This window comes from Nannospalax galili, unplaced genomic scaffold, assembly GCF_000622305.1.
Source record: "Nannospalax galili isolate Female #2095 unplaced genomic scaffold, S.galili_v1.0 scaffold538, whole genome shotgun sequence".
NCBI lineage: Eukaryota > Metazoa > Chordata > Mammalia > Rodentia > Spalacidae > Nannospalax > Nannospalax galili.
Window position 1 is genome coordinate 3249406 of NW_008343842.1, and position 13621 is coordinate 3263026.

The window sequence follows — 13621 nt, forward strand, 5'->3', positions numbered from 1 at the left end:
TAAGAAACCCTATCCTGGGGCAGTCTGAATGGAAAACAGCCTCTCTAAGACATTGGTGTTAGGAGAGTACTAGTGCCCGTTGCTTTTAGCCCTGGCTTCTTTCCAGATTGGACACACCCTGGAAACTCAGTCAATCTGCACAGCTCAGCTGCTCCAGGCATCTCTGTAGCTCACAGCAGGTGAAGCCCAGTCACCCGCAGATCATGGGTTGCTTTGTCCCAACAAGCTTCACATGGGGGGTGTACTGTGTCATTTCTTGCACAAGAGCGTTTTCTGGAGGATCTTCTCCTTTAATCAGTTTGTACTTATGTGGTGCTCCTTTGTTTTCCCATGATCTTGAGTACCATACCAACAGACATCAAGTATGTTTTGTGTGGTTTCATGTTTTGAATGGATGGCCTCAGTGCCAAAAAGATCCTGACCACCAGTTTGCAGGCTTGACACATGACTGCCTGCGAGAGAGTTCTCATCACACACTGGCCTCAGGTCCTGTCTTCTACAAGCCACCTGAACTTCTAACCAACTGACTATAGATTGTTGGTCCCCACAGTCCCCTCAGAACAAAACCTAAAATTTTGTTACCAAGGATACAAATCACAGCAAAAGTGAAAGTCTGAAAGGCACCAGACCTGAGGGCTCTGTCATCAGCTCCCCTTCCTCCTGGCACGCTGGCGCCAGGACACGCACCTGAAGGTCAGGTGAGCATCCTTCAACTGCAGTTTTATCAGTTAGACATGATAGAGTGTAATAGGACATTTCTCAGCAGTTATCTTGACAGAATTAACTTATTGAGGACTTACTCTGAGTCTGAGGCAGGAGGATTGCCACCCTGGAATACATGGGCAAGAGTCAGTATCCAAAAAAAGGTATACTTTTTGTGAAAAATGTAAAAGTCAGAACATTTGAGTATTCAGTTTTAATTTGAAGACTAGAATTCAGTTTCTAGACCATGTAAAATTATAATGCAGGAAAGACCTCTTCTTCTCACAAATTATTTAGTAATGTAGAATTGTCTCAGTGTCCAAGGGTGCCCTTTTCTGAGCAAAGAAGGAAACTCAAGAAGACTGAATTGCTGCAGGGAGTGTCATCTGATTGCAACAGATGCAATCTGGGTAGACTACTGTGGTCCAGTCTGAGAATTGCCCATCACCTCTGATAGTTACTGTCCTAGGCTGGGAAGATGACTTAGTGGGTAGAGGTACCTGACAGCCTGGGTTCAAACCCTGTGACCTCCACACTTATATTGTGGCATGCGCACACCCATATAACATGCACATGCAAGATAAAAATGCGATAATTTTTAAGAGCATTCAGAGACCTCTTCTGGGCAGTGGCCACTGGAACACTGTCCATGTCCCATTGCCCACCTTCTGCCCATTCCCTGCTGCTTTTTTTAAGCTTTTACAATTTTATTAGAATTTCAAAGAAAAGTCCTCAGGACAGGCAAGCTAGTAATCTTGGCAGCTGCCTTGAGGAGAATGGTGGTGAGAGGGAAATGAAGCCATGAAGCCATGCAGGTTTAAAGCCTGCGTGGAGGTCAGACACATGGCTATTTGGTAACCACATGGCTGGGAGACGGAAGCTTTAGAGAAAAAGAAATACAAGATGCTAGGGGCAGCTCAAAGCCTTAAAGCGTGTTTAAAAGCCGGGCGTGGTGGTGCACGCCTGTAGTCCCAGCACTTGGGAGGCAGAGGCAGGCAGACCTCTGTGAGTTCAAGGCCAGCCTGGTCTACATAATGAGTTCCAGGACAGCTGGGGCTACAGGGAGACCCTGTTTCAAAAAAACAGAAAGACAAAAGCGTGTTTAGAAAAGGGATACAGAGAAGAAAAGGAGAGATTACATATTTCTGGAGAATTCAGAAAAGCAGGAAGACTTACAGACTACATGAGTATGGCTGGTCCAGAAGTTCTAGGAGGCAGGATTCCAGACTGGAAAAATTCGCTATCTCATTAACCCACGAGGTATTCTGCCTATTTAGCATAATTTAAGGTGAACCTGCCTGCTGACTTCTTTTTGTTTGAGTTCTTGTGTGTGTGTTTTTCTTGTTCACAAATTGGTACAAATGATTTTTCCCTTTTTCTTATTCCCCTATTTTATTAATATATGAATGTATAATGAAAGTTCTTCAGGAGTAATCTTAATTTTTCAAATGATCATCTATAGGTTTTTGAGTCAAATAGCATCAGACTTTCCAAAGGCATTCCTGTTCTTTGATGTGTCCATGTGCTGTCCTTTTCCTAGGCCTTTGAACTAGCCACAGGTGACTATTTGTTTGAACCTCATTCAGGGGAGGACTACACAAGAGATGAAGGTGAGTCCCTTTACCCAGCTGTCTGTGCATGGCAGTTACACTTTCCACTGATGGCTAACGGCGTTTGTCGTAGTAAGCTTGTTACTATATTAGACATTTACCCATCCCAGAAACACTAGAAATACAAAAGATGCTGTCAAACTGAGCATGATCACACACATCTGTCATCCCAGCACTGTGGAAGCAGAGGCAGGAGGACCGAAAGTTTGTAGCCAGCCTGGGCTACATATTGAAACCTCATCTCTTATGTAGTTTAAAACTACATAAAAAGAGGTTCTGTATTGGGTGTCAGACATGCTACATGTTTAAGAAAAGATGCTAAAAGTTGATGATGTTGCTCAGTATCTACTTGGAAGTCAGTAGTCTTAATCTAATTTGCAACACTGCTTGAAGGCATCATCTATAACCCACATACATGACATTTCCCTTTTCCAAAAATTAAATTTGTATTTTTTCCTTTTTGAGTTGTACATTTAGAATTCTATTTTAAGTCAAATTATAGCAGATTTAAATTTTGTGGTGGCCTTTGAAAAGCCCACGCTATTCTAGGCTCCATCGAGAGGCCATGGAAAAGACAGGTAACTAAGCACATCTGACTTTGCTTGGCCTGGTGGTGTCCAGACACCTAGATGAATGAACAGAAGGAATCAGTTGGCCTCCTTCTTCCTGCTGTGAGGCAGCACTTGGGGGTCTGCAGGATAGGTGGAGTTCTTCAGACAAGCTGGCAGCACGGGCCACATGGGAGTATGTCCTCCACTGGCTATGCTTTGCTCTGGCTTTGGGAGCCTGGACTTGGTATTCTGAGACCCAGGAATGCCCTACACTCCTCAGTGGGGTTCCCTTCTGATTCTATTAGGCAGTGTTAGTGCAGCTTGCCAAGCTTTCCTCAGCACTGTCTGGAAGATGGGAAGTGGTATGCTGAATAACTCCTGTAGCCCAGTTTGGGTGAGTTTCATACCTGCATAGCACACACCCTTTGTTAGAAGATGCTGTAATGCCGGCTATGTTAGTGCAGAGACAGATGGATCTCTGATCACAAGGCCCATTGGGAAGCCGTGTCAAAAAAACAAAAGAAGCAGCTGCAATAATGACTACCATGTCAGCACTTGATTTTTTTTCCTGCCCTCTGCCTGTTTTTGTTCTCCTTAGGAGTTTGAAGCTGTATGTTTACAGTGTGGGTTTTGGGGGGCATTGTTTGTTTGTTTTGTTTTTTGAGGCAGGATCTCTGTTAGCTGCAGCTGTCCTGATTTCACTATGGAAACCAGGCTGGCCTCACAGAGATCCACCTGCCTCAGCCTCCGGAGTGCTGGGATTAAAGGCATGTGCCACTGTGCCCAGCATGTTTACAGTGTTTTTAAATGCCTCTTATATTTATATCTCATACTTTTTTCCTTTTTTTTTTTTTGCCTAGACTATAAATAGCATGGCGTGCTATAGAACACGTGTAGTGGCTAGAATTGTATTGCGTAGGACCTTCAGCTACCACACTGAAACTTGAAATATACACGAAAAGTCCCAAGGAAGGAGCAAAGGGAGATTGGTCTCTCCTGTCTACTCTTAATCAGTACCACAGTCAAACCAGACCTCAGCCCCTGATGTTTTACTGGAGTTCGGCCTTTAAGGGCTGTTAAACAACAAGCCTTTAAAGCTCTGGCCTAATGTGTGTGTCCTTTATTTAAGCAGTCAAGGGAGCCTAGGACCTGGGGTGGCATGCCTACACTCATTCCACAGCCATCTTTTAGGACAATACTTAACAATTTTGCCTGTTTGCCTATTGTTGATAAGCCAAAGATAGTGTGCTGGAATTAACGTTTCAAGGGAAAAATAATTCCTGACATAGAAAACTTTTTTTCTTGTTACTATTATTTTTTGAGAATTTCATACAATGTATTTTGATATGTACCCCCCTCAGTATAGGAAGCATTTTTGTTGATGTTGTTTGCTTATTTGTTTTTTGAGACAGGGTCTCCCTGCAGCCCCAGCTGGCCTAGAACTCATTGTGTAGACCAGGCCGGTCTTGAACTCACAGAGATCTGCCTGCCTCTGCCTCCTGAGTGCTGGAACTACAGGAAGCTTTTTTTTTGTTTTTCCAAAGGACCATTTCTTTGGGGGCTGGAGAGATGGTTCAGCAGTTAAAAGCTTGCTGATCTTGTAGAGACTCTGAATTCGGTCTCCAGTACTCCATGTTGGTGACTCACAGCTACGTGTAACTTTAGCTCCAAGGGATTTGACACCCTTCTCTGGCCTGTATAGGTACCCACATGCCAGTGCACATACACACAGACACACACATACATTAATAAAATAAATAATTTTAAAAGGTGGGGAAGGCTGGAGAGATGGCTAAGTGGTCCAGCAACCATGTCAGGTGGCTCACAACTGCCTGTAATTCCAGCCTGGGGGAATATGATACCTCTGGCCTCTGTGGACATCTGCACTCACATGCAAATGCCTACACATGACACATATATACACATAATGTAAAAAAAAAAGGGTTTGGAGAGCAGAGGGAAAAGGAAAGCACACATGCCTGTGCTCCACTTACCCTCTTCACCGCTACACTCTTCCCTGCCTAGGGGAAGGTGCCACCCACAGAGGCAATTATCATCATCAAAATCATCCTTCCCAGGGGCTGCAGAGACGCCTCAGCAGCTAAGAGCACTGGCTGCTCTTGCAGAGGACCTGAGTTCAATTCCCAGCACCCACATTGTAGCTAGCAGCCATCTGTAATCCAGTTCCAGGGAGTCCCATGTCTTCTTCTGACCTCCACAAGCATTGCATGACACAGGTGTACTTAGAGACATGCAGGCAATGCACATAAAGTAAAAATAGTAAGGACCAGTGCTTTGAGAAATTTTCAGTAAAAGAAGCTGTGGTCTAGTGTACTCCTTGACATTCTGATTTTGCTTGTTGCTGATGGTGATCTTACACAGAGGTGTTTATTTGTAGGAAGCAGCAGAAATTTCTTGGTAACCAGGTTCTTGTTACCAAACCAGAAACTCAGTCAGAGCTGTTGAGAGGCTGTAATGAGTTCCTGAATGTTAAAAGCCCCTTATACATGACAGTGTAGTTCCTTTACTTGAGGAGAGATAAGACTGACACCTCCCAGTATATATCTCTAGCCTGTTCTTTCCCCAATAAAGCACATAACTAGAGATTTGTGACTGTATTAGGTTCCTTTTCTTGCTGTGATAAAACACTGTCCAAAAGCAACTTAAGAGAGGACAGGGTTTGTTTGGCCCACACTGGAGGGAAGTCCAGGCAGAAACTATGGAGGAACACTGACTACTGACTGGGTCTCTAGCTTGCTCTCAGGCTCATGCTCAGTTAGCTTTCCTACAGAGCACAGGCTAGGAATGGTGCTGCCCATCATGGGCTGGGTTCTCTCACATCAGTCAAGACAGTTTCTTACAGACACAGCCACAGTTGAGACTCCCTGAGTGCATAATGGTCATTTATGAAAGTTCTTTTTTGTTCTAAAAGGGCCATGTATTTTAATGTGTATGAATGTTTTGCCTGCATGTATGTAAGCACACCACATGCATGCAAAACCCATGGCAGCCAGAAGAGGGCCTTCTGTCACCCAGAGAGGCAGTAGGGCTGCCTGGAGCTTTGAGAGCTGCCTGGCACCATACCAGACTGCAGTCTGCCTGCCTCCCTGGAAGTGCTCACAGGCCATGTTCCTACCTAAAACACTCACATGTCACTGTATGACTTGGACACAGAGCAGCCTATGCTCAAGGAGCTGTACTTTAAAATGCATGTTCTAACTTCACTTACAAAACAAGGTTTTAGAAAAAATTTCAGATTCTGAGCTAGGACTGATAAGATGGGAATTTTTAGACTAGAGAAATGGCTCTTGCAGAGGACCCGGTTTTAAATCTCAGCACCCACAAGGTGGCTAACAACCATCAGTAACTCCAATTCCAGGGGATCCAGCACCACCTTCTGACTGCTGGGGGCATCACATGATACGGATGTATTTGTATACATGCAGGCAATACACTCAAAATAATAATAAGGGGCTGGAGAGATGGCTCAGTAGTTAAGTGCACTGACTGCTCTTGCAGAGGACCTGGGTTTGATTCCCAGCACCTACGTGGTAGCTACGAACCATCCTTAACTCCAGTTCCAGGGGAATCCAAAGCCCTCTTCTGACCTCCGTGGCATTGCACAACATGGGTGCACTCACGTACATGCAGGCAATGCACTCGTACACATAAAATAAAAATAATAAAAATAAAATTTTTTTAAAAAATAATTTTGGCCAGTTGTGGTGGCGCACGCCTTTAATCTCAGCACTTGAGAGGCAGAGGCAGGCGATGTCTGTGAGTTCAAGGCCAGCCTGGTCTACATAGTGAGTTCCAGGACAGCTGGGGCTACAGGGAGACCCTGTCTCAAAAAGACCAAAAATAAATTAATATTAAATAATTTTTCTAAAAAGATGAGAATCTTCATTTGTGTTCAGCTCTTTTAACTGCAGTCTTCCAGCAGAGGCTGTTCTCCAAGCTTGCATTTCCTCATCTGCAATGAGATAGCAATTTTGGCCTATCCTAGCTCTTCAGAGCCCAAACAAAGAATAGTCTAAAAAAAAAAACAGCTCCAGAATGCCTAGAGTGTTGACATGAGTTTTTACTTTACCTGAAGAACCCACCTGAAGGACCCAGGCATGTGGCCCAAAGTAAAGTCATAGATGAGCTTCCAAAATCCAGTGAGAGTTGCCAGCTGTGGTCAGGTGAACAGCCACCTGAGGTAGTGTGTGGCCTTCCCAGTCTCCCTTTGAATACCTTGGTTTGATTCCTAGTCACTTTAAACAGCTGGTCCTTAGGAAAGCTATTCATAGAAAACCATGTTTACCGCTTACTTTGATCCTGCCCTTCTTTCCCTCTTAGTCCACATTGCACACATCGTAGAGCTGGTAGGCACAATTCCAAGACCCTTTGCCCTCAGTTGGAAATAGTCCCAGGACTACTTCAGTGACAGAGTAGTGTTGTTAACTGGAGTTTCTATCGAAGCCTCAGGGATACAACTTCAGGAAGCAGAGCGTGCACACCAAGACTGACTAGTTCTCAAGCCCCCTCTTGGCACTGAGCTCTTGGTCACTTGTATGGACTCTCCATTAGATGTCTGGGTTCCTTTCTTTGTGAGGAGCTCTCTAGTGAGGTGTTCATGCCACTCTTTGCCCATGTCCAAAGCTGCATCTGTGATTTCTGTTCTCTACCCTCCTCCCCTTGAAATCTTTGCAGATCACATTGCGTTGATCATAGAACTTCTGGGAAAGGTGCCTCGCAAGCTCATTGTAGCAGGAAAATATTCTAAGGAATTTTTCACCAAAAAAGGTAAAACAACTCTGCTTGTTTCCCAGTCATTAAAGGGGTAAAAATGTCTGAAAAAGTAAGTGCAGCCAGGTCCACATCCCCTAGCTCCTGCAGAAAGGTGAGTGAATGGGCCCTGGATGCTCACCTGCAGACAGGTAAGTAGTGTGTGCTAGAGCCCAGCTGCTCCACCAGGCTTTGTGACTTGACCTGTCTGTACTGTACAGGGAGTAGCTAACTCTAAACGGGGAAGATAAATTTACCCTTCATGTTGTTAGTTAATACCTGTGTTCCTGAGACAGAATTGGCTGATTACGTCTATGCCATAGCACTTGTTGGCATTTGCTCTGAGAACGGCTTCTGCCAAAGGACAAGTACTTTTCATTTTGGAGTTTTTGCTGTTTGGGGGATTTTGTTTTCATTTGACGGAGTTTACTACATATTTCCAGGCTGGTTTGAAACTCATAATCTTCCTGCATCAGCCTCCCAAGTACTGGGGTTAGAGATGTGTACACAAATAAGCAGGATCTGCAGAGGTGACTCAGCAGCAGAGAGCATATACTGCTGGGCACATACCGGGCTGGTTTCTCAGCACCCATGTCGGGCAGCTCACAACTGCCTGTACCTCCAACTTTAGGAGATCTGATGCCCCCTTCTGGCCTCCAGTAGATACCTACACTCAACATGCACATACTTGCTGTTTGTTTAAAGAAAGGGAAAACAATGAGTTAAACCAGTGTGCGAGGGTCTGTAGCTCATGTTATGAGCTGGGCATGGAGGTGCACATCTATGATCCCAGCCCTCAGAAAACCGAGGCCAGCCTAGGCTTCATAGCAAAACACTCTCAAAAAGGAAAGCAAAACAACTAAGCTGATTTATGTTCGTTGAAAGTTAGATACTTCATAATGTCTTGTTTGGTTTTGTTCAGTGTTTGAGCTGGGATCTCGTTCTCTATCCCAGGCTAGTCGGAAACTAGCAATGACACTGCCTGGAGTTTCAAACTCCAGGCAGTCTTCCTGCCTCAGCCTCCTGAGAACTGGGATCCCAGGCATGAGCTTTGATCACATATTTCTTATGCATTCCAAATAAAAATGACATGTAAACCTAACCTTGAAGGATCTAGAAAACTGTCTGACTTATTTTCTCTGCTGTGCCAAGTGCCCTTTTCTCCACAACCTCTATACAAGTGCTGAGAAAAGTTGTCACCTGCTGGCAAGAGGCGTCTGCAGAAGTGTTACCCTTTCCTCAGCCTCTGAGTAGGAATTGGTAGCCTGCTTCTAAGAGTTTCTCGATGTACCAAGTCAGATAAAGACATGCTTCGGGTTGAACAGGCACTCTGCATCCCTCCACTTCTCCAGAGGCTGAAGTAGGTGGGTCACTGGAGCCCCAAGACTTGGCAAAATAGCAAGACACACATCCCCTTCAAAACAGTCTCAAGATTGCCAGTTCAAGGTTGGGGATGTAGCTCAGCGGTAGACCACTTGCCCAGCGTGTATGAGCACTTGGGTTTGATCTCCGGCACCATTGTTTTAAAGAAGAAAATGTCAATTTCAAAGAGCATTTAGGCTGGGTGTCAGATCTGCACTGCTGTATCTGGTCTATATAGATTTGTTCTTTTTAGCTGATTTCATGCATATTTGATGTACTGTTAGCTTTATTTTTAAATCATTGTCTTACTTTGAAGCAACATTTACTAGACTGTTGAGAGGGAAAATGAACTTCAACTCAGTGTTCATGACATAGGACTAAAGGCTATGTCAGCATACGTGAGACCACACATAGACTGTATGTGAGCTTGTACTGTCTTCACCACAGGTGACCTGAAACACATCAGCAAGCTGAAACCTTGGGGCCTTTTTGAGGTTCTAGTGGAGAAGTATGAGTGGTCTCAGGAAGAAGCAGCTGGCTTCACAGATTTCTTACTGCCCATGTTGGAGCTCATCCCTGAGAAGAGAGCCACTGCCTCTGAGTGTCTCCGGCATCCTTGGCTGAACTCCTAAGCCCCATCCAGCACCGCAGCAGAGATCATCAGACTGGCCCTCCAGCCCCTCTCCGAGACTTTCCCTCTTCCCTTTTCATGGTGAAGCTCTCCTCAAGGGTTTCTAGATTTTTTTTTTTCAATCCAGCGTGTTCATTTGGGTTTGCTTCCTTGACCCTGTGGGAATTCCCACAGTCATTGGGCATCCTAAATGAATTGGCCTTGGTTGGGCTCTGCCAAAGATGAAAACATGCACAGCCTCTCACCCTATACCCTCACCTTTCCATTAGGACATCCTTTAAATGTCAGCACCCTTTTTAAAAAAAGAATGAAGATGTGTGAGCCCATCCTTTTTATTCACTGACTCTGAGAGTCAAATTTCCTAGAGCGTATCCCATTGCCAGCATAACGATGAGGAGGGGAGGGTGTTGATTCTCCGAACAGCAGAGACATTAAACTTGCTGTATCTGGGCTGCATCATCTTCCTGGATTCTTGCTGTGTTTTCTATGTTCACTTTTTTTCCCTGCGACTTTCAGGTTACAGTCAGCTGTATAATCACCAAATTTGGGCACCATCTTACCACTGTTCAAAAAACTGTCATATTCTTTTCATTCTCTGCTAACTCTTAAGATCCTGAAATCCGTCTGATTTTCAATGTAAACAATAACAGAACCATTGAATGATAATTTCTTGAGAGCCTCGGCTGTCCTGCCAACAGTCCTTTCCTGTGTGTGTCCTGTCACCCTAACAATAGTTCTTTTGGTTGACTGGTTTGTCTTTCATCCCTAGCTAGCACTCATTCAGCTTGAAATTCTTGCCCTGCAACTAAAGGATTGGGCGACTCCAGACATAAGTGTGTTCAGAGCTCCCATCTTGAGGAGTGTTCCGGCATTCCAATTCTTTTCCACTCAATGTCTGCTTTTGTTTACAGCTTTTCTTTGCCTTCCCAAAATTCTGGCCTTGAAGCATTTTCTGTCTGTGGCTTTGCTGTTCTCATCCAGAGGCTTGTTCTCATCCCTTAGGCCTGGTGGAAGCGCCAGGGGAGGCGGGGTGGCATCTTTTCTTTTGTCTTTTTTCCCCTGTTTGTTTTGAGATTCACCATCCTCTGCTGCTATTTCCTTGTGTAATGTAAGTTTTTAACTGCAATTTTGAGATGATTGAAATGTACTTGAGGCTTATTCTTCTGAATGCAAAAGGGATTTGTGAATTTTATTTTAGAATCAGCCTCTCGTAGACTTGCTTACCTAAACATTGCATATTCCTTGGGCGATACTGAGTATCCAACAGGCAGGATTGGGCTGCTTCCTTGTTCAGCAAGGACCAAGTGGGCCTTGGGGATTGCAGCATTCTCCAGAAGCTCTCAGATTCTAGCTCAGAAAGCCAAGGAGGTGTACCCCAAGGCTCTCCTAGCAAGCTGCAATGAAGCTGGCAACTGCCCCCTCTCCGTATGGAGACAGCTCTCACCTTCTGTGACTCGCCCACAGTGAGAAAGCTGGTGTCTTCTGCATCCCATGTAACTCATAAACATCCTCCCTGAGGAACTGGCCAGCCGTTCATTGGCTCTTGATTGGTTACTCCTGACACCAGACGTGTTCCTGTAGAAAGAATTTTAAGCCAGGCTATCTATGCAGCTATCAAGAATAAAAGAAAGATCACTTCACACACGGCAGGGAAATCCTTCAGCAATTCTAATTACTCTGGGTCTTCAACTGTATTTACATCTAAAGCAATAGCAGACCAAACGGAAACCTCTATTACCGGATCAGTTGTGGAGTTACAGGAATCCTAGTGATATTAAGGTGAAATAACCAAGAAACGCAAACCAAACAGCGGGCCTGTTTTAAGCATTGATATCACAGGTAGTTTTTAATAGGGGGAGAACCTGGAACTTCATTTTGGAAATATTTCCCAACTAAGGGCTTTTCTTCCAATCACCTAAGGAGCCAGGGAAATTGGAAGGGCTGGAAAGAGGCGGCTGTAGGAGCCAGGCTTCCAGTGGGCTGTACTTCGACTAAGCGTGATCACAACAAGCCTGTCCACTTGCCACGGTCTCAAGAATTTCTATTTGCTCTTGGTTCAAAATGAAGTCCTGATGCATTTTATATTCTTTCTACTGAGTGCACTGTCTGTGTTCTTACAAATGCAGTACAATAAACGTGTTTAATAGCCTGCATGTTCCCAGGAGTTTTGTTCATTCATTGTCCGATCTGGTCTGACCCAAGCAGTTAGAGGAAAGAAATGATTAAATATGCTTTTCTAACTTAAATATACAATAAAACTGCAACCTGGGACTTGCCAGTTTGTAGGGTTTCTGACTTTGCTTCTGACTTTTACTTACGGAATTAACTTGTATTTTGGAAAATTGTGGGGGAGTTAATTTTCCCTGTCCAGAGGCCAGAGAGATGGCTCAGGTGTGAGGGCCTGAGTTTAGATCCCAGCACCTACATAAAAACCCAGTCATGTAGATTTAAAGAGAAAAATCAGGCATGGCCATGCACACCTAAAACTTCAACTGTAGCACTAAGGAGCTGGGGGTCGAGGACCCCTGGCCTGCTGGCTGCTGGTTTAACTGAATGGGTGGGCCCTAGGCTCAGTGGGAGTCTCAAAAGAGGTGAAGAGCAATAAAGGAAGATGCCCAGTACCATCCTCAGGCCTCCACACTTGCACATGAGCGTGTACACACTCAGTAGGCTTTTCCATGGTGTTTGTAGGGTTTTTGTTATTGCTCCTTTTTAAAAAAAATTATTTTTCTGTGTATGAGTCTATTGCCTGCATGTATCTGAGTGCACCCATGTCGTGCAGTGCCTCAGAAGTCAGAAGAGGGCTTTGGATTCTCCTGGAACTGGAGTTAAGGACGGTTTGTAGCCACCATGTGGGTACTCGGAATCAAACCTGGGTCATCTGCAAGAGCAGTCAGTGCTCTTAACTGCTGAGCCATCTCTCCAGCCTCCCCCCCTTTTTTTTTTAAGATCAAATTACTGGGGCTAGAGAGATGGCTCAGCGGTTAAGAACTGTTCCTGCAGAAGACCGGGGTTTGAATCCCAGCACCCACATGGCAGCTGCCTGTAACTCCAGTCTCAAGGGATCTGACAGCCTCTTCTGACCTCTGCGGGCATTGCACGACATGGGTGCACTAACCTACATGCAGGCAATACGTACATACACATAAGATAAAAATAGAATTAAAAAGATCAAATTAGTAAGTATGCAGAAGTGCAGTAAACTCTAGATGAGGAACTGTTGACATTAGATCTATTATGCAGAGTTTTTTGTGAGTGTATGGGTGTTTTATCTGCATGCAACTAAGGGCATGTGTGTCATGTAATGCCCAAGGAGGCCAGAAGAGGGTTTTGTGAAACCAGAGTAATGGATGGTTATTAGCTGCCATGTGGGTGCTAGGAACTAAACCCTGGTCCTCTGAAAGTGCAATCAGTGCTCTTAATGCTGAGCCAGTTTTCCAGCCCCATACAAAGCTTTTTTTGTACTTGTCTAAATCAGTCCTTGGGATAAATCCTTAGAGGTAGAATGACTGGACCAGAGAGGAAGCACATTTTAAAGGCCTTTCATAAACATTGCCTAACTTATCTGGAGAATGGCTAGATGGTTTTCTTCTGTGACTGTTACTTGAAGGAGCCTTTGTAATTTTTGTGGAGATTTGTTGTTTTGTTTGAGTGAAACGCAGTGTCTTGGTATATGCTATACTAGTATCCTACCTCTAAGCTACATCATTAGCCCTTGATTTTTTTAGTTTTGGTTTTTTAGACAGGGTCTCCCTGTAGCCCCAGCTGACAGGGAGCTCACTATGTAGACCAGACTGGCTTCTATCTCACAGAGATCCACCTGCCTCTAATAAAAGGCATACACCACCACACTGAGTTGACTTGCTGGTTCTGAGCCATCATTAGATGGCTCTGTGAGGACTTGTTTTATATTGAAGAAAATAAGATTTTTGTCCAGGTTTTAATTTGCCATCGTTTTTATCTGTGGGTTTTTGTTGTCTTTTTGAGACAGGATC

General features: G+C 44.5%; 1 protein-coding gene across 1 annotated transcript in view; it reads left to right on the forward strand.

Moving 5' to 3' along the window:
* Positions 1-11779, forward strand: part of Srpk1 (SRSF protein kinase 1) — a gene marked incomplete in the record, with an annotated part of 55974 nt that extends 44195 nt beyond the window's left edge. The window contains 3 exon segments of the mRNA XM_008840091.3: positions 2243-2312; positions 7559-7651; positions 9443-11779. Coding sequence (XP_008838313.1) covers positions 2243-2312; positions 7559-7651; positions 9443-9627 — 348 coding nt within the window.
* Between the last annotated feature and the right edge of the window lie 1842 nt (positions 11780-13621).